This window comes from Phoca vitulina, unplaced genomic scaffold, assembly GCF_004348235.1.
Source record: "Phoca vitulina isolate PV1807 unplaced genomic scaffold, GSC_HSeal_1.0 scaffold58, whole genome shotgun sequence".
NCBI classification, from domain to species: domain Eukaryota; kingdom Metazoa; phylum Chordata; class Mammalia; order Carnivora; family Phocidae; genus Phoca; species Phoca vitulina.
The window spans coordinates 5,209,359-5,235,574 of record NW_022589761.1 but is presented as its reverse complement, the minus strand read 5'-3'; the positions used below and the strand labels follow the sequence as shown (position 1 = coordinate 5,235,574).

General features: G+C 44.0%; 3 protein-coding genes across 3 annotated transcripts; 1 reads left to right on the top strand and 2 right to left on the bottom strand.

Annotated features, from left to right (window-relative positions):
* Nucleotides 1–4,623: 4,623 nt before the first annotated feature.
* On the bottom strand, nucleotides 4,624–6,160 carry LOC116623204 (selenide, water dikinase 1-like). The gene is made up of 2 exons (XM_032390144.1): nucleotides 5,499–6,160; nucleotides 4,624–4,628 (listed from the first exon to the last, which is right to left on the bottom strand). Exons 1-2 carry the CDS (start codon nucleotides 6,142–6,144, stop codon nucleotides 4,624–4,626), a joined length of 651 nt encoding a protein of 216 aa, XP_032246035.1. The 5' UTR covers nucleotides 6,145–6,160.
* Nucleotides 6,161–17,143: 10,983 nt separating this feature from the next.
* Nucleotides 17,144–25,708, top strand: LOC116623443 (major allergen I polypeptide chain 1-like; the record flags this gene model as incomplete). The annotated part of the gene is made up of 3 exons (XM_032390642.1): nucleotides 17,144–17,168; nucleotides 24,389–24,576; nucleotides 25,589–25,708. Coding segments are annotated over 3 exons (243 nt in total), but the record flags the coding sequence as incomplete, so codon positions are not given.
* On the bottom strand, nucleotides 18,504–21,152 carry LOC116623442 (major allergen I polypeptide chain 2-like). Its single transcript, XM_032390641.1, has 3 exons — nucleotides 20,532–21,152; nucleotides 19,839–20,020; nucleotides 18,504–18,687 (listed from the first exon to the last, which is right to left on the bottom strand). The coding sequence occupies exons 1-3, from the start codon at nucleotides 20,590–20,592 to the stop codon at nucleotides 18,607–18,609; spliced, it is 324 nt and encodes a 107-aa protein (XP_032246532.1). The 5' UTR covers nucleotides 20,593–21,152; the 3' UTR covers nucleotides 18,504–18,606.
* Nucleotides 25,709–26,216: the final 508 nt, after the last annotated feature.

Sequence of the window (26,216 nt, the reverse complement as noted above, 5' to 3'; positions counted from 1 at the left end):
TTCTCCTGTGAATCTGCCCTATCCAACCTATGCCACTCAGCTGGAGTGCCTCCAAAGTGGCTCCTGCCACATCACATCCTGCAAGCAGTTGGGGCCAGGACCAGCACCACTCCAAAGTGACTCCTGCCCTGGGGAGAGGGGAAGGTGTGTAGTCACACACCAGTATGACTACAGCCCAGGCATACAGACTGAAGGCAGACATCTGATCTGACTGCCAGCCCTGCCAACCAGCAAAAACCTCTTAGGGGGCAGCACAGGCAGATTGCAGCTCTGGCAGATGGACTGAGAGCAGGCATATAGTCTGACTGTTTATATCACCCAATTTCAAACACATGGCAGCCCAAGACAGGACACTTAACAGCACAGGGACCAAACCTGGCCCACAACAGGCAAAGTGGGACACTGTAGCCAATTGGACTGAAGGCAAATCAGCTTAGCCACAATAGTAGGGTGAACGCGATGGACATAGGAGACACCCCCGAAGTGCCAGGTTCTGGTGAACAGGGAACATTGCACTACAGGGCACCAGAGAACTACTACTTCATAAGCCCACTACTTCCAAGATCAGAAGACATAGTTGACTTTCCTAATACATACAGACAACCATAGTGTTGGACAAAATGAGAAGACAGAGAAATATGTCCCAAATGAAAGAACAGGACAAACCCACAGCAAAAGAGCTAAATGAAATGGAGATGTGTAATATACCTGAGAGCATGTAAAGTAATGGTCATAAAGATACTTAGTGGATGTGAGAAAAGAGTGGAGGATCTCAGTAAGACCTTCACCAAAAAGATAGAAAATATAAAAGAACCAATCAGAGATGAAGAACTCAATAACTGAAATTAAAAATACACTAGAGGGAATCAATAGTAGAGTAGAGGAAGCAGAAGAATGGATCAGTGAGCAGGAAGACAGAGTGATGGAAAGCAACCATGCTGAATGGCAAAAAGGAGAAAGAATAATAAAAAATGAGAACAGGTTAAGGGAACTCAATAACATTATCGAGTGTAAGAGTATTTGCATTATAGGGATCTAAGAAGGAGAAAAGAAAGAGAGGCAATACAGAAAATGTATTTGAAAAAATAACAGCTGAAAACTTCCCAAATCTGGGGAAGGAAACAAACATCCAGATCCAGGAGACACAGAGAGCAACCAACAAAATCAACCCAAGGAGATCTACACCAAGACACTTTAATTTAAAATGGCAAAAAGTAGTGATAAGAAAAGGAATTTTAGGGGCACCTGGGTGGCTCAGTCATTAAGCGTCTGCCTTCAGCTCAGGTCATGATCCCAGGGTCCTGGGATCGAGCCCTGCATCAGGCTCCCTGCTCTGCAGGAAGCCTGTTTCTCCCTCTCCCACTCCCCCTGCTTGTGTTCCCTCTCTCACTGTGTCTCTCTCTCTGTCAAATAAATAAATAAAATCTTTGAAAAAAAAAAGGAAAAGGAATTTTAAAAGCAGCTAAGGAAAGAAGATAGTTACATAAAGGGGAAAGGCTATCGCGGATTTTTCAGCAGAATTTTTGCAGGCCAGAAGAAAGTGGCATGATATATTCAAAGTGCTGAAAGGAAAATCTGTAGCCAAGAACACTCTCCAGAAATGCTACCATTCAGAATAGGAGAGAGTTTCCCAGACAAACAACAAAAGTTAAAGGAGTTCATCACCACTAAAGGGATGTTACAAGAAATGTTAAAGGGAATTCTTGAATGTAAAGAAAAGGCCATAATCAGAAGTAAGAAAATTATGAAAGGAAAAAATTTCACAGGTAAAGAAAAGCAAAATAAGAGTAGAAGATTAGGGATACCTGGGTGGCTCAGTCAGTTGAGTGTCCACCTCTTGATTTCAGCTCAGGTCATGATCTCAGGGTTGTGAGATAGGACCCAGTGTTGGGCTCCATGCTCAGATAGATTCTGCTTGAGAATCTTTCTCCCTCTCCCTCTGTCCTTCCCCCCACCAGCATACTCTAAATAGATAAATTTTTTTAAAGAGTAGAAGATTAATCACTTATAAAACGAGTATGTAGGTTAAAGCACAAAAGCAGTAAAATCAATTATCTCTATAAAAATAAGTCAAGAGGGGTGCCTGGGTGACTCAGTTGGTTAACTGTCTGCCTTCAGCTCAGGTCATGATCCCAGGGTCCTGGGATCAAGCCCCAAATTGGTCTCCCTGCTCAGTGGGGAGCCTGCTTCTCCCTTTCCCTCAGTCGCTCCCCCTGCTTGTTCTCTCTCTTTCTCACCCCCACCACATAAATAAATAAATAAATACGTAAGTAAATAAATAAATAAATAAAATCAGTCAAGAAATTCATGAAATAAAAGGATGTAAATTATGCATTCATATACATAAAACATTGGGGAGAGTAAATTTAGTGTTTTTAGAATGGGTTCAAACTTAAGTGACCATCAACTTAATATAGACTGTTATATGCATAAGATATTATATACAAACCTAATTATATACAAACCTAATGGTAACCACAAATCAAAAACCTGTAATAGATACGCAAAAAAATTAGGAGAAAGAATTCCAAACATATCCCTAAAGAAAGTCATAAAAACACAAGGGAAGAGAGCAAGAGAAGAAAGAAACAGAGAACTACAAACACAATCCTAAAACAAGTAACAAAGTGGTAAGAAGCACACACTTATCAATAATAAATTCGAATGTCAATGGACTAAATGCTCCAATCAAAACATATAATGTGACTGAATGGATGAAGAAGCAAGACACATCTATATGCTGCCTATAAGAAACTCAATTCAGACCTAAAGACCCAAGCAGGTTGAAAGTGAAGGGATGGAGAAGCATTTATCACACTATTAAAAGTGAAAAGGAAACTGAAGTAGCAATACTTAGGTCAGATACAATAGACTTTAAAACAAAGACTGTGACAAGAGACAAAGAAGGACACTACATAATGATAAAGGGAACAATCCAACAAGAGACTATAACACTTGTAAATATTTATACACCCAACATGGGAGCACCTAAATACATAAACCAAATATTAACAGGCATAAAGGAAGAAATTGACAGTAATACAATAATAGTAGAGGACTTTAACACCCACCTACATCAACAGATAGATCACGCAGACAGAAAAACAAGGAAACAGTGGCTTTGAATGACACACTGGGCCAGATGGATCTAACATATATTCATAATATTCCATCCAAAAACAGCAGAATACACCTGCTGAGGGCAGCTAACCTAGACACCAGCTTTTTGCTGCGCTTTACTCTAAACTCCAAGCTCCTGCACCTTGGTGTGACTGTCCTTCTGGGACAAACCTCCATCAGCCCCAGGGTGGCAAGTCACCCCCCACCCTGCAGTGGATGAGTGTGGGTCTGTACCATGCCACATCCCTAAAGATTGGAGTTTTGAAACACAGTGGGTCTGCCTAGGATAAAACACAAGTGCACTGCATTGCCAGGCGGCAGATAGCTGGCACACAGACAAGGTGAAGGCAGGGATCTGAGGGATGCCTGGGACACATGAGGGGAGATTATTCCCTCTTCTGTGAGTGCTTCCAGGACAGCAGGGGGTGGGAACTCCCCTCTCCAGGGACAAGGGATAGAGCTGGCACAAGGGATAGAGCTGGCACCATTTTTTCCCCCTACCCATCAGCATGGACTGACTTCAATAAGCAGCACAGCGCCAACAGTGGATGCCTGAGCTGCTTACATCAAGCCCCACCCCACTGCACTTTGCAGGTGCTTCTTACTAGGGTAAGTGTGCCTGAGAACCAGAGCAGTGGGCCCTTCCCCCAGAAGGCCAGCACAAACCCCCTGAAAGCACCAAGTCTACAGATCATAGAGTGCTGCAAAGCTTCAGTTCTAGTGGAAATAGCATCAGGCCTCTTTTAACAAGCAGACCAGAGCACACCTAGTTAAAACTCACCACACTCTGAACAACATCCAAACACTCTCACAGCAGTCTAGGAGAAACTCTTCAGAAGACTGACCTGAGGGAAAGAGCAGCCAAAACACAGCAGCAGAGTGCACATAGCACACACCAGAAATACTTCTTGAAGCTCCAGGCCCTTGACAGCATATGACTTCTTAATAAAGCCATTACTCTCAGGAACAGGAAACATAACAGGCTTTTCTAACACAGAGAAGAAGACAGAGACCTAGACAAAATGCCAAGATGGAGGAATTCATCCCAAAAGAAAGAACAAGAAAAGGTCATGGCCAGGGATCTAATCGAAATGGATATAATTCATATGCCTGATCCAGAATTTAAAACAACAATCATAAGGATGCTAGCTGGGTTTGAGAATAGCATAGAAGACAGTAGAGAATCCCTTAACACAGAGATAAAAGACCTAAAATCTAGTCAGGCTGAAATAAAAAATTCTGTAACCAACATGAAAAACTGACCGGATGTAATGACAAGATTGGAAGAAGCAGAGGAATGGAAAAGTGATATAGAATATAAAATTATGGAAAATAATGAAGCTGAAAAGAAGAGGGAAAGAAAAATACGGGATCACAAATGTAGACTTAGGGAACTCAGTGACTCCATAAAGCATAATAACATTTGTATCATAGGAGTCCCAGAAGAAAAGAGGGAAAGGGGGCCTGAAGATTTATTTGAGGAAATTATAGTTGAAAACTTCCCTAATCTGGGGAGGGAAGCAGACATCCAAAACCAGGAGGCACAGAGAACTCCCATCAAAATCAACAAAAGCAGGCCAACACAAGACATATCACAGTAAAATTTGCAGAACATAGAGATTAAGAAAAAAAATCCCATAGGCAGCAAGGGAAAAGAAATCCCTAACTTATAAGGGAAGACAAAAAGTTAGCAGCAGGTCTATCCACAGAAACATGGCAGGCCAGAAGGAGTGGCATGATATATTCAATATGCTGAATGGGAAAAATATGCAGCCAAGAATATCCAGCAAGTCTGTCATTCAGAATTGAAGGAGAGATAAAGAATTACCCAAATGAAAACTAAAGGAGTTTGTGACCACTAAACCAGCCCTGCAAGAAATACTAAAGGGTACTCTTCAAATAGTAAAGAAAGACCAAAAGTGACAAACACTAGAAAGGAACAGAGAAAGTCTCCAGAAACAAAGACGTAACAAGTAATAAAATGGCACTAAATTCATGCCTATCAATAATCACTCAAAATGTAAATGGACTAAATGCTCCAATCAAAATACACAGGGTGTCAGAATGGATTAAAAAACAAGAGACATCTATATGCTGCCTACAACAGACTCATTTGAGACCTTAAGACACCTGCAGATAAAGTGAGGGGATGGAGAACCATTTATCATGTCAATGGATGTCAAAAGAAAACTGGAGTAGCTATATTTATATCAGACAAATTAGGTTTTATTTTTTTAAGATTTTATTTATTTATGTGACACAGAGAGAGAGAGAGAGAGCACAAGCAGGGGGAGCAGCCAAGAGAGAGGGAGAAGCAGGCTCCCCACCAAGCAGGGAGCCTGACATGGGGCTTGATCCCAGGACCCTGGGATCATGACCTGAGCTGAAGGGCAGGTTCTGCGCATGACCCAAAATTCCAAAGCTCGTGATGTCGGTAGCAGTGTGGGCACTGAACATGTGCATGAGCCCTGAAGCTGTTCTGTTGAGCTTCGCCATGTTCATCATTGCCTCCTGGTACACCAACTTGACATCTTCTTGGGTGACCACTAGTTTGATCTTATTCCATTTTTCAGGAATGTCCAGCCACTGGTGCATGGTCACAGCCATCTGCGTCCCCAGGGTCTTCATCAGCACAAGCATGTCCCCCGGCACCACGTTATCCAGCATGAGAAATTCACTGGGCTGGCAGAGAGTTGTGGCCACTCTTCCCAGAACAATCCAGGGGTTTAACACCATCTGGCCACCGGTCACAGATGTTCCTGCCTCCTTCGCTGCATCTTTAAAACCCTGTATAATTAGGGGCATAACTTTATCCCTTTCCCTGTCGGTCATTTTATTACTGATTCCAAAGAGCATCAGCATATTGTCACATTCCGTGACCCCCATGGTGTAGAGGTCACTGAGAACGTTGGCACATGCTATCCTGCCCATCACATAAGGGTCACTGATGATAGGATAGATGTAATCCATGGTTTGAACCAAACAGAGACTGCCATGCCTCAAAGGAATGACACAAGTATCCATTCCAATGCTAAGCTAGAACTGATAGACAAATTCAGTAAAGTAGCCAGACACAAAATAAATGTACAGGAATCCGTTGCATCCCTATACACCAATAATGAAGCAGCAGAAAGAGAAATCAAAGAATAAATCCCATTTACAACTGTGCCAAAAACCATAAGATACCTAGGAATAAACCTAACCAAAGAGGTAAAAGATCTGCACTCTGAAAACTACAAAACACCTATGAAAGAATTTGAAGATGACACAAAGAAATGGAAAAACATTCCATGTTCATGGATTGAAAGAACAAATATTGTTAAAATGTTTATACTAGCTAAAGGAATCTACCCATTTAATGCAATCCCTATCAAAATACTACCAGCATTTTTCACAGAGCTAGAACAAACAATCCTAAAATTTGTATGAAACCACAAAAGACCACAAATAGCCAAAGCAACCTCGAAAAAGAAAAGCAAAGTTGGAGATATCACAATTCTGGACTTCAAGTTATATTACAAAGCTGTAGTCATCAGGACAGTATGGTACTGACACAAAAACAGACACATAGATCAATGGAACAGAATAGAGAGCCCAGAAATGGATGCTCAACTCTATGGTCAACTAATCTTCGACAAAGCAGGAAAGAATATCCAATGGAAAAGACAGTCTCAGGGCGCCTGGGTGGCTCAGTCATTAAGTGTCTGCCTTCGGCTCAGGTCATGATCCCAGGGTCCTGGGATTGAGCCCCTCATTGGGCTCCCTGCTTGGCAGGAAGCCTGCTTCTCCCTCTCCCACTCCCCTTGCTTGTGTTTCCTCTCTCACTGTCTCTCTCTCTCTGTCAAATAAATAAATAAAATCTTAAAAAAAAAAAAATACCACCACAATCTCTTCAACAAACTGTGCTGGGAAAACTGGACAGCCACAGGCAGAAGAATGAAACTGGACCACTTTCTTACACCATACCCAAAAATAAATTCAAAATAAATGAAAGACCTAAAATGAGACAGGAAACCATCAAAATCCTAGAGGTGAACACAGGCAGCAACCTCTTTAACATTGGCCATAGCAATTTCTTACTAGACACATCTCTGGAGGCAAGGGAAACAAAATGAACTATTGGGACTTCATCAAGATAAAAAGCTTTTGCACTACAAAGGAAACAGTCAAAAAAACCAAAAAACAACCCACAGAATGGGAAAAGATATTTGCAAATGTCTTATCAGATAAAGGGCTAGTATCCAAAATCTATAAAGAACTTATCAAACTCAACACCCAAAGAACAAATAATCCAACTGAGAGATGGGCAGAAGACATGAAAAGACATTCTTCAAAGACGACATACAAAAGGCCAATAGGCACATAAAAAAAAATGCTCCACATCACTTGGCATCAGGGAAATACAAATCAAAACCACAATGAGCGGGGTGCCTGGGTGGCTCAGTCATTAAGCCTTCGGCTCAGGTCATGATCCCAAGGTCCTGGGATCAAGTTCCACATCAGGCTCTCTGCTCAGCAGGAAGCCTGCTTCTCCCTCTCCACTCCCCCTTGCTTGTGTTCCCTCTCTCACGGTCTCTCTCTCTGTCAAATAAATAAAACCTTAAAAAAAAATTAAAAAAAAAACAAAAACACAATGAGCTACCACCTCCCACCAGTCAGAATGGCTAAAATTAACAAGTCAGGAAACGACAGATGTTGGCAGGGATGCAGAGAAAGGGGAACCCTCCTACACTGTTGGTGGGAATGCAAGCTGGTGCAGCCACTCTGGAAAACAGTATGGAGGTTTCTCAAAAAGATTAAAATAGAGCTACCCTATGACCCAGCAATTGCACTACTGGGTATTTACCCCAAAGATACAAATGCAGTGATTCGAAGGGGCACCTGCACCCCAATGTTTATAACAGCAATGTCCACAACAGCCAAATATGGAAAGAGCCCAGATGTCCATCAACAGATGAATGGATTAAGAAGATGTGGTATATATACACAATGGAATATTATACAGCCATCAAAAAAATGAAATATTGCCATTTGCCACAATGTGGTTGGAATTAGAGGGTATTTTGCTAAGCGAAGTAAGTCAATCAGAGATAGACAATTGTAAGATCTCACTCATATGTGGAATTTAAGAAACAAAACAGGATCATAGGGGAAGAGAGGAAAAAATAAAACAAGATGAAATCAGAGAGGGAGACAAACCGTAAGAGACTCTTAATCATAGGAAACAAACTGAGGGTTGCTGGAGGGGAGAGGGTGGAGGGATGGGGTAACTGGGTGGTAGACATTAAGGAGGGCACGTGATGTAATGAGCACTGGGTATTATAATATAAAATATAAGACTGATGAATCACTGACCTCTCCCTCTGAAATCAATAATACATTATATGTTAATTAATTGAATTTAAATTTTAAAAAATGAAAAAATAAAAATAATAAAAATTAAAAAGGCAAACACTTTGAAAAAAAAAAGAATTCAGTAAAATTGCAGGATACAAAGTGAATACAGAGAAAGCAAATGTGTTTCTATACACTTACAACAAAACAACCAAAAAATAAATAAATAAAACAGTCCCATTTACAACAACATCAAAAACAATGAAAACCTCAGAAATAAATTTAACCAAGGAGGTGAAAGATCTGTATGCTGAAAACTTTAAGATTTTGATGAAAGAAACTGAAGAAGACGTGAACAAATGGAAAGATAGCCCATGTCCATAGATTGGAAGAATTAATACTGTTAAGATATCCATATTACCCAAAGCCATCTATAGATTCAATGCAATCCCTACCAAAATTCCACTAGCTTTTTCACAGAATTAGAAAAAATAATTCTAAAATGTGAAGCCACAAGAGACCCAAAAGTCATAGCAATCCTGAGAATGAAGAATAAAGGCAGGGGCATCATGCTTTTTTATCTCAAACTATGCTAAAAACTACAGTAATCAAAATAGTATGGCACTGGCATAAAAACAGACACATAGACAACAGAACAAAATTGAAAGCCCAAAAATAAATCCTCATATATATGATCAACTTATATTTGACAAGGGAGCCAAGAATATACAATGGGGAAAAGATAGTCTCTTCAATAAATGGTGCTAAAAAAACTGGATATCCACAATGCAAAAGAATGAAATTGGACTCCTATCTTACACCACTCACAAAAACTAACTTGACATGAATTGCTGAATTATTATATTGTACACCAGAAACTAATATAACGCTGTGTATTAATTATACTTGAATTAAAAATGAATTAATGTGACATGGATTAACAACTAAATGTAAGACCTGAAAACTTGAAACTCCTAGAAGAAAACAAGGAAAAGCTTCCTTACATTGGTCTTTTCAGCAGTTTCCTGCCTGTGACACTGAAAGAACAAGAAACAAAAGCAAAAATCTATAAGTGGGGGGCACCTGAGTGGTTCAGTCAGTTAAGTGTCTGCCTTCGGCTCAGGTCATGATCCCAGGGTCCTGGGATCGAGTCCTGCATCGGGCTCCCTGTTCAGTGGGGAGCCTGCTTCTCCCTCTCCTCCCTGCTCGTGCTCTCTGTCTCTCTCTCTCAAATAAATAAATAAAATATTTTTTTAAAAAATCAGTAAGTGGGACTACATCAAACTAAAAAGCTTCTGCATGGGGGTGCCTGGGTGGCTCAGTCGTTAAACATCTGCCTTTGGCTCAGGTCATGATCCCAGGGTTCTGGGATCGAGCCCCGCATCAGACTCTCTGCTTGGTGGGAAGCCTGCTTCTCCCTCTCCCACTCCCCCTGCTTGTGTTCCCTCTCTCACTCTCTCTCTCTCTCTGTCAAATAAATAAATAAAATCTAAAAAAAAAAAAAAAGATTCTGCATAGCAAAAAAATTAACAAAATGAAAAGGCAACTTGTGGAATGGAAGAAAATACTTGTAAACCATCTATCTGATAAAGGGTTAATATCCAAAATATACAAATAACTCATACAACTCAGTATTTAAGAAACCCAATTTTTTGGGTGCCTGGGTGGCTCAGTCGTTGAGCATCTGCCTTCGGCTCAGGTTATGATCCCAGGGCCCTGGGATCGAGTCCCACATCAGGCTCCCTGCTCCGCCGGAAGCCTCCTCCCTCTCCCACTCCCCCTGCTTGTATTCTCTCTCTCACTGTCCCTCTCTCTAAGTAAATAAAATCTTAAAAAAAAAAAAAAGAAAGAAACCCAATTTTTTAAAAAAGAGCAGAGAAAATGAATAGGCACTTTTCCAAGGAAGACATACAGGTGGCCAACAGGTACATGAAAAGGTGCCTGACGTTGCTGATCATGTACACACACACACACACACACACACACACACACACTGAATATTTTTCAGACACAAGAAAGAAGAAAAACCTGTCATTTGTGACAACTTGGGTGAAACCTGAGGGCATTATGTTAAGTGAAATGTTAGACTGAAACAGATACTGTATACATTCATTTATATGTGGAATCTAAAAAAGCCAGAGAAACAGAAAGTATAGTAGTGCTTACCAGGTCCTGGAGGTGGAGAAAATGGGAGATATTGGTCAAAGGGTACAAATTGCAATGATAAAATTAACAATTCCTAGGGATTTAATAGCATGGTGATTATAGCTAATAATACTATATTACATACTTGAAAAATGCTATGACAATATGTCTTAATTGTTCTCACCACACAAAAGCAATGGTAATTATGTAATGGGATGGAGGTGTTAGCTAATGTCATGTTGGTGACCATTTTGCAATATATAAATGTATCAAATCAACACAATATACACCTTAAACTTACACAATGTTATATGTCAATTATATCTCAATAAATTGGGGGCAGAAAGAAGAAGGAAATCATAAAAGCTGCCAGAGGAAAATGATACATTATGTACAGGAATACTGTCGCAAGAATGACAGCTTAATTCTCATCATAAACTATGGTGTACAGAAGACCTCAGTAAAGCTCTGAAAAAAAAAAAATCTATCAATCTAATTTGGTCATTTGTATCTTCTCTCTTTTTATCCTGATCAATGTGGTTAGATGTTTATGGATTTTATTGAAAAGCCAGATGTTGGGTCTTATAAATTTCTCTATTATCTTACAGTTATATATTTGAGTGGCTTTTTACTCTGGTCTGTTCTTTTTTTTTCCCTCTGCTTACTTTGGATTTTTTTTTTTTCTCTTCCTTTTCTAGTTTCTCAAGATAGAGTGATTGATTTGAGATCTTTATTTTATAATATTGGCATTTAGTGCTATAAATTTGCCCCTAAGTGCTAGCAGCATCCCACAAATCTTGATGAGTGGTCTTTGATTTTTATTCAGAACAAAGTACTTTCTAATTTCTCATTTGATTTCTTTTTTCACTTGTGGATTGTTTAGTAGAAGTATATGATTAAATTTCCCAGTATTTAAATACTTATCAAATATCTTTTGATAATTGATTTCTAATTTAAATCCATTGTGGTCAGAGAATATAATTTGAATTATTTGAATGATATATTGTTGGGTAATGTGTCAATCAGGTCAAGTTGCTTGTTAGTGTTGTCCTAATCTTCTATATCCTATTGATTTTCCTGTCTGCTTGTTCTATCAGTAATTGAGAGGGAAATTATGTAGTCTCTAATTTTGGATTTGTCTACTTCTTTCATTTCTATTGTTTTTGCTTCATATAATTTGAAGCTTTGCTATTAGGTGCAAAAATGTTTAGGATTTGTATATCCTCTTGTTAAATTGACCCTTTTATCATTATGAAATAATCTTTCTTATTCCTTGTAACATTTTTTTGCTTTAATATATACTGTATCTGGTGCAAATGTAGGAACACTGGCTTTCTTTTTATTAGTGTCATCATGTTATATCATTTTCCACCTTTTTGTTTTTAGCCTATATTTGTCTTTATATTTAAAGTGGGTTTCCTACAGGCAGTATATGTTGAAGTCTTCTTTTTTATTCACTCTAACAATCTCTGCCTCTTAAATAGAATTATAAACCATTTATATTTAAAGTGGTTACTGATATGATTGAGTTTAAATCTATAGCTTTGCTATTTATTTCCCATTTGTCCTATCTGTTCTGAATTATTCCTTTTTCTGCCTAATTTTGAATTTTTACAATTCAATTTTTTGTCCTATATTCACTTATTTTTTAATATTTTTAAAGTGGTTTTATTTAGGGGCACCTGGGTGGCTCAGTCAGTTAAGTGTCTGACTCTTGATTTTGGCTCTGGTCATGATCTCAGTGTCGTGAGATAGAGCCCTGTGTCAGGCTCCATGCTGAGCATGGAACCTACTTAAGATTCTCTCTCTCCCTCCCCTTCTGCCCCTCCCTTCCCACTTGTATGCATGTGCACACATTCTTTCTCTCAAAAACATAAAAATTTAAATTTAAAAATTTAAAAACATAAAGTGGTTTTATTTATAATATACATCTTTAACTTAACACAAGCAACACTCAAGTAATATTATATCCCTTCACATATAAGATTTAAAAATACAAGAACAGGGGCGCCTGGGTGGCTCAGTCGTTAAGCGTCTGCCTTCGGCTCAGGTCATGATCCCAGGGTCCTGGGATCGAGCCCCGCATCGGGCTCCCTGCTCGGTGGGAAGCCTGCTTATCTCTCTCCCACTCCCCCTGCTTGTGCTCCCTCTCTCACTGTGTCTCTCTCTCTGTTAAATAAATAAAATCTTTAAAAAAAAAAAAAAATACAAGAACAGTAGGCATCCATTTCTTCTCCCCTGGCATTTGTGCACTGTGTAATACATTTTATTTCTACATGTGTTTCAATCCCAATAGAGATCATTATTCTATTCTTTTATTTTTTAAGAAAAAAGATTTTATTTATTTATTCATGAGAGACACAGAGAGAGAGTCAGAGGCAGAGGGAGAAGCAGACTCCCCACAAGCCCGACGTGGAACTCGATCCCAGGACTCTGGGATCATGACCCGAGCTGAAGGCAGATGCTTAACTGACTGAGCCACCCAGGCGTCCCATCTATTCTTTTATTTTAAAGAGTCCATTTTATTCCAAATAGAATTTATATATTGGCTAACTGAACATAATAAAAAAAATAATAATGAAAAAATAAAAAATAAAAAAATGCATATTCTGTGAACAACTGGGGAAAAAAGAATTTTAATGTAAGAAAAACTATTATAAAAGTATTATACTCTCTATGTGTATACATAATACATAACTATATATAATTATGTATATTATAAATATATATAAATATACATATCTTTGGGAAGGTCTTCTTTACTCTGAGGTTATAGAAATATTCTTCTATAATTTTTCTAAGACTTTTTTATTTATTTTTAAAGATTTATTTATTTATTTATTTCAGAGAGTAAAAGAGAGAGAGCACGCGCGGGGGAGGGGGGGCAGCAGAGGGAGAGGGAGAAGCAGGCTCCCCTCTGAGCAGGGAGTCCAATGCGGGGCTCGATCCCAGGACCCCGGGATGCTTAACAGACTGAGCCACCCAGGTGCCCCTCTAAGACTTTTTTTTCTAAGCTTTTCTTTATTTATTTATCTGAGAGAGAGAAAGATCACAAGCAAGGGGAGGGGCAGAGGGAGACGGAGAAGCAGATTCCCAACAAGCAGGGAGCCCAACATGGGGCTCAATCTCAGGACCCTGAGATCATGACCTGAGCCAAAGGCAGACACTTAATGGACTGAGCCACCCAGGTGCCCCTTTTCTAAGACTTTTATGGGATCGTTCTGTCTCACTCTTTAAATATGTAAGTCTTTAAGTTATCTGAAGTTAATTTTTTTTTTTTAAAGATTTTATTTATTTATTTGACAGAGAGAGAGAGAGACAGTGAGAGAGAGAACACAAGCAGGGGGAGTGGGAGAGGGAGAAGCAGGCTTCCCACGGAGCAGGGAACCCGATGCGGGGCTCGATCCCAGGACTCTGGGATCATGACCTGAGCTGAAGGCAGACGCTTAACGACTGAGCCACCCAGGCGCCCCTATCTGAAGTTAATTTTGAAGAAAGCTATAAGAGAGATATCCAACAGTTGTATTTCCCTGAATGTTCAGTCAGTTGATCCAGCACCATTTCCTTTGTGAAATAATCCTTATTTCTTCATTTATATTTGCAAGTTACCTTTATCATAAAATCCATGATTATTTAGACCTATGTCTGGCCTTCGATAGTCCATTTATCTGCCTGTGATGTGTATGTTTTATTTTTATTTTTTTTAAAGATTTTATTTATTTATTTGACAGAGAGAGAGAGAGCGAGAGCAGGAACACAAGCAGGGGGAGTGGGAGAGGGAGAAGCAGGCTTCCCGCTGAGTAGGGAGCCCGATGTGGGGCTCGATCCCAGGACCCTGGGATCATGACCTGAGCCGAAGGCAGATGCTTAACGACTGAGCCACCCAGCCGCCCCTGATGTGTATGTTTTAATATTTCATAAGGCTTACTACCCCTAATTACTTTTTAAAATTTTTGTTTAGCTATTCTTATTTTTCCAAATATAAATGGCACATAAATAGCCATTTAATTATAGATTTTAAGCTGTTTCTTTTATTCAACATAATACATTTGAGATTCTTCCATACTGTTGCATGCACCAATAATTTGTTCCTTTTTATTGCTGAGTAGTATTCAATTGTGTGAGTGTGACACATTTTATCTATCCCCACTTGGAGGACACTTAGGTTGTTTCCAATTTTGATAAACTGAAATCTGAATAAAGCTGCTATAAACATTGCAGGTTTTTATGTAAACATAAATTTTATTTCTCTTGAGTGTATACTTGGAGAGAAGTTTCCAAATCATATGGAAAATGTAAGGTCAATTTCATAAGAGTAAAGTACTTTTTGTTAGGGATATTAGGAAGACGTTGTTTAAGGGTACAAACCCACAAGCAGTAGACAAATAAGTCCTGGAGATCTAATGCACGGCATAGTGATTATAGACAACAGTACTGTATTATAAACTTCACAGTTGCTAAGAGACTAGATCTTAGTTGTTCCCACCACAAGAATAAATGATAATTATGTGATGTGATAGAGGTGTTAGCTAATGCTATGGTGGTAATCATATTGCTGTATATAAGTGTATCAAGTCAACACATTATATACCTTACACTTACACAATGTTGTATGCCAATTATACCTCAGTAAAAATGAATTTTTAAAAAATAAAATACTTTTTTCTTTTTTTTAAAGATTTTTTATTTTCTTATTTGACAGAGAGAGACATCGCGAGAGAGGGAACACAAGCAGGGGGAGTGGGAGAGGGAGAAGCAGGCTTCCCGCGGAGCAGGGAGCCTGACGTGGGGCCCGACCCCAGGACCCTGGGATCACGACTTGAGCCGAAGGCTGACGCTTAATGACTGAGCCAGTCAGGCGCCCCTAAAATACTTTTTTTCTTCAAAAAAAATCCTCTTGGTGTTTTCATTAGGATTACAATAAACTGCTGTTTTTAGGGGGAAATGACATTTTTTTCTTTATTTTTTTTTTAAAGATTTTATTTATTTGACAGAGAGAGACACAGCAAGAGAGGAAACACAAGCAGGGGGAGTGGGAGAGGGAGAAGCAGGCTTCCCGCGGAGCAGGGAGCCCGATGCAGGGCTCAATCCCAGGACCCTGGGATCATGACCTGAGCCAAAGGCAGGTGCTTAATGACTGAGCCACCCAGGCGCCCGGGAAATGACATCTTTATGCTGTTAAAATTCCCATTCAGGGCGCCTGGGTGGCTCAGTTGGTTAAGCGACTGCCTTCGGCTCAGGTCATGAGCCTGGAGTTCTGGGATCGAGTCCTGCATCTGGCTCCCTGCTCAGCAGGGAGTCTGCTTCTCCCTCTGACCCTCCTCCCTCTCATGCTCTCTGTCTCTCATTCCCTCTCTCTCAAATAAATAAATAAAATCTTTAAAAAAAAAATTCCCATTCAATAGTCTTTTCATTTATTTAAATTCTGTGTATATTTGTCCCTTAGGAGGAATTTAGAGTTTTTTCAATATTCATTAATTCAACAAATATTTAGTGAGAGCCAATTCTGTGCCTTGAAAATTAGTACTGGGTTTGGAGATTTAAATTTGGAAGTTGTAGATATCACTAAGAAAGAAACTTAGCATGTCCCAAGTTCATACACTAAGAAAGTGTATGTAGAAAAGAGATATAAAGAAAGTTATTCCTAGTATAAGACAGAAGTAACCAGAAAAGCTGAGAAAGATCCCCCAGTAAGGTAGAGAAAAACCAACAGACTATGATATCATGAAAGTCAAAAGAAAGGGGTGGGAGGGAGAGAAAGAGAGAGATCAGTCATGACAAATGGATAATTAACTATTGAAATTATGGCAATTGAATCATTAGTCCACATTAATCCACAGAGAAAGGCTTGGCAGGCCCATCTTCATTTCTTAAATATTTGGTCATTTTGTTCAATGCCACTTAAAAAAAATCCATTCTTTCTCCATGATTCAATAAGCTGTCACTATTATATCTTAAACTATCTTTGAGTCTATTTTTTTTAAAGATTTTACTTCTTTGAGAGAGAGAAAGCATGAGAGGAGTAGGGTCAGAGGGAGAAGCAGACTCTGCTGAGTGGGGAGCCCAACACGGAGCTCAATCCTGGAACTCCAGGATCATGACCTGAGCCAGATGCAGATACTTAACTAACTGAGCCACCCTGGAGCCCCTCTTTGAGTCTATCTGTGTGTTTTGTATCACAGTGGCCATCTATTTATCTACCAAAACTAGACTATTTATTAGTCATAAATATATACCTATGTTATAAGACCTAGTGAGAAAGATCCTGCTCATAGTTCTTATTTTCTAAATTTTCTTGCTTGATTTCAAGAATGTGTTCTTTTGGATAAACTTTAAATCAATCTTCATTAGAACATAATTAATTTAGATGGATTTAGGACTAGTTGACATTTCTTTTTATTATTATTATGTTCAATTAGCCAACATATAGTACCTCATTAGTTTTTGATGTAGTGTTCAACGATTCATTCATTGTGTATACCACCCAGTGCTCATCACATCACGTGCCCCCTTAAAGCCCATCACCCAGTTACCCCATCCCCCTACCCCCTCCCTTTCCGCAACCCTCAGTTTGGTTCCCAGAGTCCAGAGTCTCTTCATGGTTTGTCTCCCTCTCTGATTTCTTCCCAGTTTTCCATTCCCTTCCCCTGTGGTCCTCCACACTATTCCTTATGTTCCACATATGAGTGAAACCATATGATAAGTGTCTGTCTCTGCTTGACTTATTTCACTTGGCATAATCCCCTCCAGTTCCATTTCTACAGGGTCAATTTATCCTGTATAAAATATGATTTAGCCCTCTATCAATTCAAATTTTATTTTGTATTTATCAATAAAATTTTAGATCTTTAGTATGACCTGAACACTTAATATTAAGTCTAGCAGACTTGGCAGGTATAAAATCCATTTGTAAAATGAGCCAACAGGTAAATTAAAACGCTTAAGTTCAACCATTAGGCCAGAAAAGAGCCAGAACTCAAGCCCCTGGCCTCTTGGCATGTCCCAAGTGCAACACCCTCAATATGACCTTATTGTGCTTGCCTGGCCCAGGAAGGTAGAGAGAGGTCACCTGCTGTGCTACTTTTTCTGTGAGCCATACTCACTGGAGCCCAACACTGCTCTAGTCTCTGGGAAATAAAGGTAAAACCTACTCCTAGCCTTGCAGCTTCACAAGTAGCCTACTAATAAATACAATTGCCGATCTGATGCTTTTGGAAGTAGGCTCAGAGGGCTCATGACACTTGCCAGAGGTGACACATCCTGCAAGTAAGATTTAAGAGCCTGAGCTCCCCGCGACAGCAGCATTCCCTCTGGGTTGGTTTCCACTCCCTTTCTCCCTTCCTCCTGAGCCAAGATTGCATGGCGGTCCTGGGTCCACTGGCAGACCCCAAGAACAGCCAGAACTGGGTGTCTCGGCAGAAAGGCCGGCCTCCTCAGAAGACATCCACCTAAGAAGCATAAAAGGGCGGATGCCACTGGGAGACGGAGAGGACTTGTGATAAGCCCACTCAGGTTATCGCTTGAGTCCACCCTCCAACGACCAGGGTGACATGTAAGGGGCTAAAGGCTCTGCAACGGTGGCAAATGCAGAATCAGCAATAGGCTACGTGGACATTTTTATCCATCCAGAGTGGGGAATCCTGGGCTTACATATATGCTATTTAATCCACACACAGAATCCCCATTTTACAGATGAGAGAATAGCCTGAGAAAGAGGAAACCGCTCGCACCTGCTCCTGATTCGGCCTGACTCCAGTCCCCACGCTCTCAGTGACCACATGTGTCTCCCCCCCTCCCCTTCGCCGTGTCCCGGGACCTCCTGCCAGGCCTCGCACACTCTCTGCCGAGCACACAGACATGGGGCATGCAGAGCTAAGCTGCAGTTATTTTATTACAGCCAGCCTGATAGAGACTAAAGGAGGTGAGGACAGGTATGGGGATTCCAGCTTCAGGTGTGAAGAACAGAGCAGGAGGACAGAGCTCAGATCAGGCATCTGGGGCAAAGATTCATCTCCCCAACGAGGTCACGACATTCTTCAATGGGACCACAGCTTCAGAGATGCACTGCTTGCTGCTGGTGATGGTAGCCTGGGAGAGAGTAAGACGAGGAATGGAAGACCTGAGTGCAAGGCAGAGCGATCCATCCCCTCAGGATCAGCCCGCTCCTCATCCTCAGGGATTCGGCTCCATCCCCAGCAAGAACCCTGGCTGGAGAGGGAGCTGCAGTCCATCAGAAGAGGATGAAGATGACTCCCCAGTCGCCCATACACAGGTGTCAGGGGGAAGTCTGAACAACCAGCGAGGGAGGCAAGGAGATCAGAATCTTCTGGGCTGTGGGTCTATGTGATGTCTCCTGCACCTGAGACTCGTCTGTCAGGTGTGTGGGACCTATGGAATGTGGATGCGGACGCGGTAAACAGTCTCATGGCCCTGTGCGCCTATATTAATGCAAGAAATTCTGCTGCTTCATAAACCTCTCATTTTGCAGAACCAGCACTTAGGGGAAGAGAGTGATGAGACAGACTAATCAAAATCTACATAACTGTGCAACAAGAACAATGACGGAAGAAGACAGTTCATCAGGGGATGCACTGACCAGCCCTGGGGAGCAGGTGCATGTAGCTAGAAGCTGCCTCGGGGGCCCCAGGCACCAAAAACAACAGAGCGCAGCTTCCGGCTTTCGGCACTGAGACGAGACAGATGGAAGTGGGACTCAGAGCCAAAGAACAGCCATCAAGGTGGGCAGTAAAACAGGCCGAAAACCAGAAGCCTTACAAGGCCAGGGAGTCCCTTCCTGAGAAGGGAGTCGAAGGGCAGGTGATCAGTTTCGACATTCCTAAAACAGAGCCGAGCGTGCTCCTACACCTGCAGGAGCTGAAGTAAGGACCCTTGCTTTCCTGCCGAAGGTTAAAATTCTACTCCTGCAATGCTGGCTCCCCTAAAAATCGCCTGAGTCACACACTTTCTGTGTCGCACCGATGTCAGTCCCCGATTTTCCAGCTGTCTGTAAATTGGCACGAGAGGGACACGTGTGGTAGAAGAAGAGGCTGGATGTGCATGGGGCGTGTGGTTGCATACTCTGTGTGCTGCAGGATGGAGTGAAGTTTATGTGCTTGATTGTTTGTAGCTCGTGTCTGTCGAGGAGCCGCTGACGGCGCGGTCTATTTGTACGTGCACTATTCCAATATGCTGCATGTGCGGCAGCAGGGTGGGGATGGGGGGAGAGGACAGTCAATTACCATGACAGTCAGATCCAAGGCCTTGGCTTTGAGTCCCTTCTCATTGTAGCAATCCTGGATTTTTTCCATGGCTGCTTTTTCTGGTTCAGTGGCATTGACCAGATCAAGGCTGGCATCCAGCGTTAACTTCTCTCCAATGGCCACGGCACCAAAGATCACATAAAAAATAGGGCAAGATTTCACTGAAGACACAAACAGAAAACACCTCAACAAAAGAATCACCAGGGTAGGAGGCTCCTGTTTCCCCACCACTTGACAGGACTTCACATACCCGGGGTGTTCTGACTCACCTTCCACGGAGACCTACCCCCTCCCCGGACTGCTTACATCCCAGACACAGAGACCATTTTCCAGGAGGCACGCTCAGCAGAAGGGAACAGTGTGAGACGCCCCAGACTGCGCCTCAACACATACCAGCCCGCCTGCTTCTGACCTTCCGTGAAGCCCCACTACCCCCAACAAACTCTCCCCTACTGTGTGCACAACTAAGGACCCCTCCACCTCCAAACCTCTCCCTCCAGTCCATCCCTGAAAACCTCAGGGGGTTTATGCAGGACCCCTGGGTAATGACCTCCCAGCTGCCCCCTAACTCTGTCCCTAGAAGCTACTTGGAGATCACCATGGGGAGTGAGGGAGTGAGACAGAGCGAGGCAAGGATCAGGAAGGCCATCTGTCCCTCATTCCTACTCTCACCCATCTCGATGCCCAGCTCTTGGGTCACCAGCAAGGCCAGCACAAGCAGCGTCCCCTTCATAGTGCCAACCGCCAGAATGTTCTGCTCAGTGCAGCGTTTCTGCTGCTTTTTAAACTACCAGCTCCCTGAGTCTCGCCCACACCCCTTCTAGGAGCTCCAAAGGCTTGTGGGCAGGGACCTGGCACACGTGGCTCCTTCAGCCCTTGGGCTGAAAGCCTTCTGGAGAGGATGTGGTTTTTCCTTCGCCAAAGACCAACTGGAGCTCACATTTCTAAGTGACTTCACCCTGAGCCAACTGCTCTGTTGTCCCAGCCCCAGCTGTGACCCCTGTTTGCTGCTACTCCTTCCCCCCAACCTCTCCTGCCTCCAAGTGCAGTACTCTCCCAACCATAGGAGGGTCAAGGACAAGTCTATACCACGACAGGTGGACAAAAGATCATCCAGCCTTTCCTGGGCCTAAGTTTAAGGCCTGGAGATAAGTATGGGGTGCTGGGCCCAACTAGAGCCTCTTGAACACCTTAACTGCTGCAGTCTCTGGATTGAGCCCCCAAGGATGGGTGGACACCATCCTTGGGCCCTGAAGCATGCCCTACCAGGGAAGTCTCAGGACTCTAATAATGCTCCAATGTAGGATCATGTCACCTGCTTCCTTCTCACCCCTTCTCACCCCTGCAAATTCCTGGGCACCTTCTGGACTCCCAGTGGGTCCAGCCTTGGCCCTGACTTGCCCCCCTCCATCAGTGAACCTGGTCCCAAGAGGAGCTTGGACTTAATAGCCCATCCAGAAACATCAGTGAGTAGCTGTGGAGTTGTACAGTGTGTCGCCCGTGTCCCCTGGGAGCTTGAGCTCTACAGACCAGAGTGCGAGGTCAACCAGAGGTGGCACTCCGTCGGCTTAAAGTCCTTCAAGAGTTACACTCAACCTTCTACTCTAGAAAAGTGGTTTATTGGCACAAACAAGATGAGACAGTCCATGAAAATTCTAGAAGGAAGCTCCCAGTGGCCAAATCTGGAACAATTTAAGCAAAAAAAGAAATGACATGGTATTAGATGATAACCCAAAGCATAAAATTACATCTGTGAGTCCATGCTGATGTAAATAAATGATTTAATAAATAAGAAAATGAAGAGAAGAGACAGATATTCCTCACAGAAGCATTCCAAATAATACACATAGATACTGTCTTCAGGAAGTGGAGCTTATTGCCCTGTCCTCCTGGTGAGTGGGCTAGACTTAGCAACTCAATTCCAAAGAGTCCAGAAAGGGGAAAACCATGCAGAAACTTAGCAAACCCAACATTAATCAAATGATCAGGACTAATATATCCAGTGGTAAGACATCACACATGCCACGATGTGATGTGACAATATAGCACTTCTCCTCTTTGTAGTCCCCCCAAAACCCAAGGTCTGAGCCCCAGTCTAGATTATGAGAAACACAGCAGACAAAATCAGTTTGGTGAACATTCTATAACACCTGGCCAGTCTTCAAGACCATCAAGGCCATGACAAACAAGGAAAGACTGAGAAATTGTCACAGATCAGAAGAGACTAGGGAGATATGACAATTAATGCTGTGTTTAGGATATGGATCGGATTCTAGAACACAAAGAGGACATTAATGTACAAACTGGTGAAATCCAAATAAAGTTTGGAGTTTAGTTAGTAGTAGCATGCCAATGTCAGTTTCTTGGTTTTGACAAATCTTTGCAACTTTTCTGTAAGTCTAGAATTACCCCCAAATAAAAAGGTATTAAAAAAAAAAAAAACCACTTGCATTACTAAGGGACTGCATATACTACAAGACCTTGTCCAGAAAGTCCCCCTGACCTCAGCAAATGTCCCCACGTCCAGCGATGTCTCAGATGGTTTTGTGGCGCCCAGTGGGGCTGGACAGACATCAGCATCCTGTGTCACTCTAGCACTCCAAACTCTGGCTTCATCATCTCCCAGAGCTGGGGAGAACCTGAAGGAAGTGCCTAGTGAAGGACAGCAGACATATGATCCTTGCCCAGGTGCCCCCGCCACACTGAAATTCGGTCCCAGGAGAGAAAGAGCAAGCCATGTCCAATCTGGGGCATATGGTGCTCACCTTCCCAGGCTGGTAAGTGCCCAAGAACCTCTGAGGGACATCCGCAGTGGCCCGAGCCTGTCATGAGATGACCTCACAGGGATGGCCTCTGGGCATCATGGCTGGAGCGGCTCCAGGGTAGCCACCTGACAGCTGGAGCTCAGGACTCGGCACCTCTTTGCCAAGAACAGTTACCGGATGTGAATCCTGTTTGGCGTAAGGCTCTGACTGGGGTCAAAACTTTTGTCTTACCTTCAGCAAACTCTGTTCTTTCACAGCTGACTCAGAGAAAGGGCCAGGCAGATACCTCCAGCAAGCAAGCATAAGGGAAAATGTTCTTGGTTATTATCAACTCCGCAGAAATAGGATATTCCTCTCGTTCGCCTAACAGACATCTGTGCAGCCCCTGCTACGTGTCCTTGTCCTGGGGATGCAGCAGTGCACACAGCAGAGCCCTCTCTCTCCCGGAGCTCATTATACATCTGAGAGGAAGTGGAAGACATCAGCGAGTGACAAGATGAAGCTGGGGAGAGCAGCAGGTGCTGTGGGGGAAGGGGCGGGGCTCTAAGGGGTCAAGCACGTGGGAAAGGCTCTCTGAGAAGGTGCCGTTTGAAGAGAGCTGAGCAATTAGGCCCGGAATCACGTGCTTGGAGGAAGAGCCTTCCAGGCAGCGGGGGCCGCTCGTGCCAAGGCCCTGCTGCGGGAGTACGATCTGGAACACAAAGCCCCCGGCCACGGGCATGGTCAAGAAGCGGAAGGAAGACCAGTGAGGGAGGAGAGAATGGCAGGGAGAAATTCAGAGAGGCAGCAGGTCTTCGGTGGGGCACCGGGTGTACAAAGCACACAGGGCTTGTAGGCCATAGAAGCAGCTCGGCTTTTCCTCAGATTGTACCTCTGGAAAGAGAACGGTGCGAACCGTGTAGAGAAACTCCGAAGAAGGGGCTGGTCAGGGCAAGATGCTCTTCCTGAGCCACACGGAGGTACCACCAGACTCACCAGGTGACAGGACCCGGTCAGCACAGAGGGGAGGATTCAGGACCCAGAAACAGACCCAACAGACTGGCTCCAGGGAGGCCACTGAGCAGGTCAAGGACAGAGATGGGGATGAAGGCGGAGGCAGGAGCCACCGGAGAGCGGCCTTCCTTTGGCACTTACTGGCTATGAGACCATTAGGTCGGCACTGGGTTTCCTGAAAAATCCCTCAGTTGGGACCAAACGGTCTTCAAGGTCACAGGTAAGAGGCTGACGTTGGCCTTCATTCGGGAGGCCTGATTTGGGAGACTTTTTGCCCCTTTTCCCAGTCAACCTAGGAAATTTCCATTGTGAAACGTCTGGTGTCAGCTGCCACTTGGACAGGGCCCTCAGATGGGGAAGGGAGGCCAAGGTAGTGTCCTTTGTTGACTCAGGGACTTAGGATCTTGCCCACACATCCATCTCCTGCCTCCACGGCCCCCAGGCAATTCCAAGCTGCAGCCCAGAGAGGGCCTCCCGGACAAGGATGTGTCAGCACAGGCCCCTCCTGCCCACCCCTCCAGCTGGTATAAAAGGGCTCCAGGCCTGGGAGGGAGCAGCTGTGGCCTGCAGCATGAAGCCGGCCGGTGCTCTCGTGCTCCTCTGCGCTGCCTCACTCCTGCTCTCGGGCCGAGGTGGGCGCCTAGGGCCACGGGTTCTCCGGGGGTTCTGATGCCTTCCTAGGGCAGTTGTGAGCCTGTCAGGAGGAGGAAGGGAGGAGCATGACCTGGCGAAGGTCTTTCGACGGAGTGTCAGCTTATCTTTGTGTTCCAGATTGTAAAATTTGCTCAGCGGTGAGTGATGATGTCACCTTGTTCCTGACGGGCACCACTGAAGAATATGTCCAAGAAGTGGCGCAATACCGAAATGAATCTATAATATTGGAAAATGCCAAAAGCCTGAAGGAGTGCATTGATGGGAAAATGACAGCGGACGACAAGACGAATGCTGTCAATGTGCTGGTGGGTCCAGCTCTATGTGTCCCTGTCTCTGGCGCCTGTCTGGGGGTCTGCTCAGGGCGGGACAGGGCAGGGCAGGAGGCGGGGCGCCCATTTTTCTTCTCCACCATAGCCCTTCCCTGGGAATCCGGGATGAGAAAGACCTCATGGATGGGGAAGTAGAGAGGATAGTGTGGGAAAAACTGAGCCCAGCCCTTGAGCTTTCCGGCCGGCCCTGGCTGCTCAGTGCTTCCCGGCCACCAGCCTGGGAGTCTGCAGGCCCTCCTGTGTCCTTGGCATCGCCCAGCCTCAGTGTCAGGTCCTCAGCTCTGGCCTCCCTGACTCCAGCCTCTCCAGCATGTGAGCCTGGATCTTTAAACTGTTAGCATTGGGTCCTTCCTGTCTCCAAACATGGGCTCCTTTACCTTAACTCCTCAAGTTCCCTATTCCATCCCCCCTAAGACCCTCATTTGTCCTCATTCCCTGGGTCCCAGAGATCCATTCTGTGCCTCACCTGCCAGGAGAGCAGAGGGGAGGGGAGGGGAGGGGAGAAGGCAGCTTCCAAAAGCACCGCCCCCCCCGGCCCTTCCCAGGCCTGAGATGCCCCGTGTGGAAAATCACAGTGAATCCTCTCTCTGCTGTCCCCAGAGTGGGAACAAGCTACTGCTTCAAGCAGCAAGTGTCCAAGGGGCAGGAGGAGGAAGCAGAGCCGGAGACCCCCAGGTGCCCACAGGTGCATCTGGAGCCCCGCCAGGACCTTCTCGGCCGCCTCTTTCCATTCTATCCACAAATGCCCCCCATCCCACCACAGTGACCCCTCTTCCCTCTGCTCCCCTGGAGGAAGAGGCGCACCTGGGATTCTCTTGTGGTGCAGGAGATTGGGAGGAATCCACCTTTGCCTGCTCAGATCCAGAAGCCATCCCCCAAACAAACCCGCAGGATCCTCCCCAGGAAGGGTCCAGTGAGTGTTCAGGAGAGCTCGATGTCTCTCGTACCCCTTGAGGCCTCACCAGGTTTCCTGACTTTCTCTTTGCAGGATAAAATATACACAAGTCCTTTGTGTTAACGGAGCCATCTCTTCCAGGAGCCCCAAGGATGTCACTTAACTGATCACTAACTAAGTAGTCTCAGCAGCCTACCATGTCCAGGTGTCTGAGTAAAGGATTCCAGCAATAAAAGCCTTGCAATCCATGGACAGTGCTTGCTCCTAGGCCTGGGCTTTGGGGGCGGAGGGGTGTCACAGCGGGGACCTCCAGGGTGCCTTCCCACTGTGGCTAGATTTGAATGCTGCCGGATGTTCTTCCTCCATGGAATGCCATGGGCGGGGTGGGGGCAGGGGGGGATGATAATTAGAAGAGCCGGGGTGGCTGAGCACTTCTGTGCCCCAGGACCCACAGGTGGCACAGGCCGCCTTGCCCAGAGTGAGACCCGGCTCTTGGCCAACGGCCAGCCGCTCTGACGCCCAGGGTCTGGCTGGGGGCTGCTTCTGAGATGGAAAACCGGCCCTGTGATAGCAAGTGGAGTCCAGGGGGCACAAGCAGGTTGTGAGGCAGAGACTCCTCCCATCACAGGTGCCCCAGGATGTGTATTCCACACTTGGCCATTCTACACATCTAAAAGCTCTGGGGCTTTCACAAGGAGAGCTGGGCTCTGAGAGAGATGAG

What these genes read in the sequence shown, in the direction of transcription:
- LOC116623204 (XM_032390144.1), bottom strand. Translation starts at nt 6,144, where the DNA reads ATGGATACTTGTGTCATTCCTTTGAGGCATGGCAGTCTCTGTTTGGTT.
- LOC116623442 (XM_032390641.1), bottom strand. Translation starts at nt 20,592, where the DNA reads ATGAAGGGGACGCTGCTTGTGCTGGCCTTGCTGGTGACCCAAGAGCTG. An exon ending in AGAGCTGGGCATCGAGATGG is followed by an intron (nt 20,021 to 20,531) that starts GTGAGAGTAGGA and finishes TTGTGTCTTCAG; the next exon opens with TGAAATCTTGCCCTATTTTT. An exon ending in CCTTGGATCTGACTGTCATG is followed by an intron (nt 18,688 to 19,838) that starts GTAATTGACTGT and finishes ACTCTCTCCCAG; the next exon opens with GCTACCATCACCAGCAGCAA.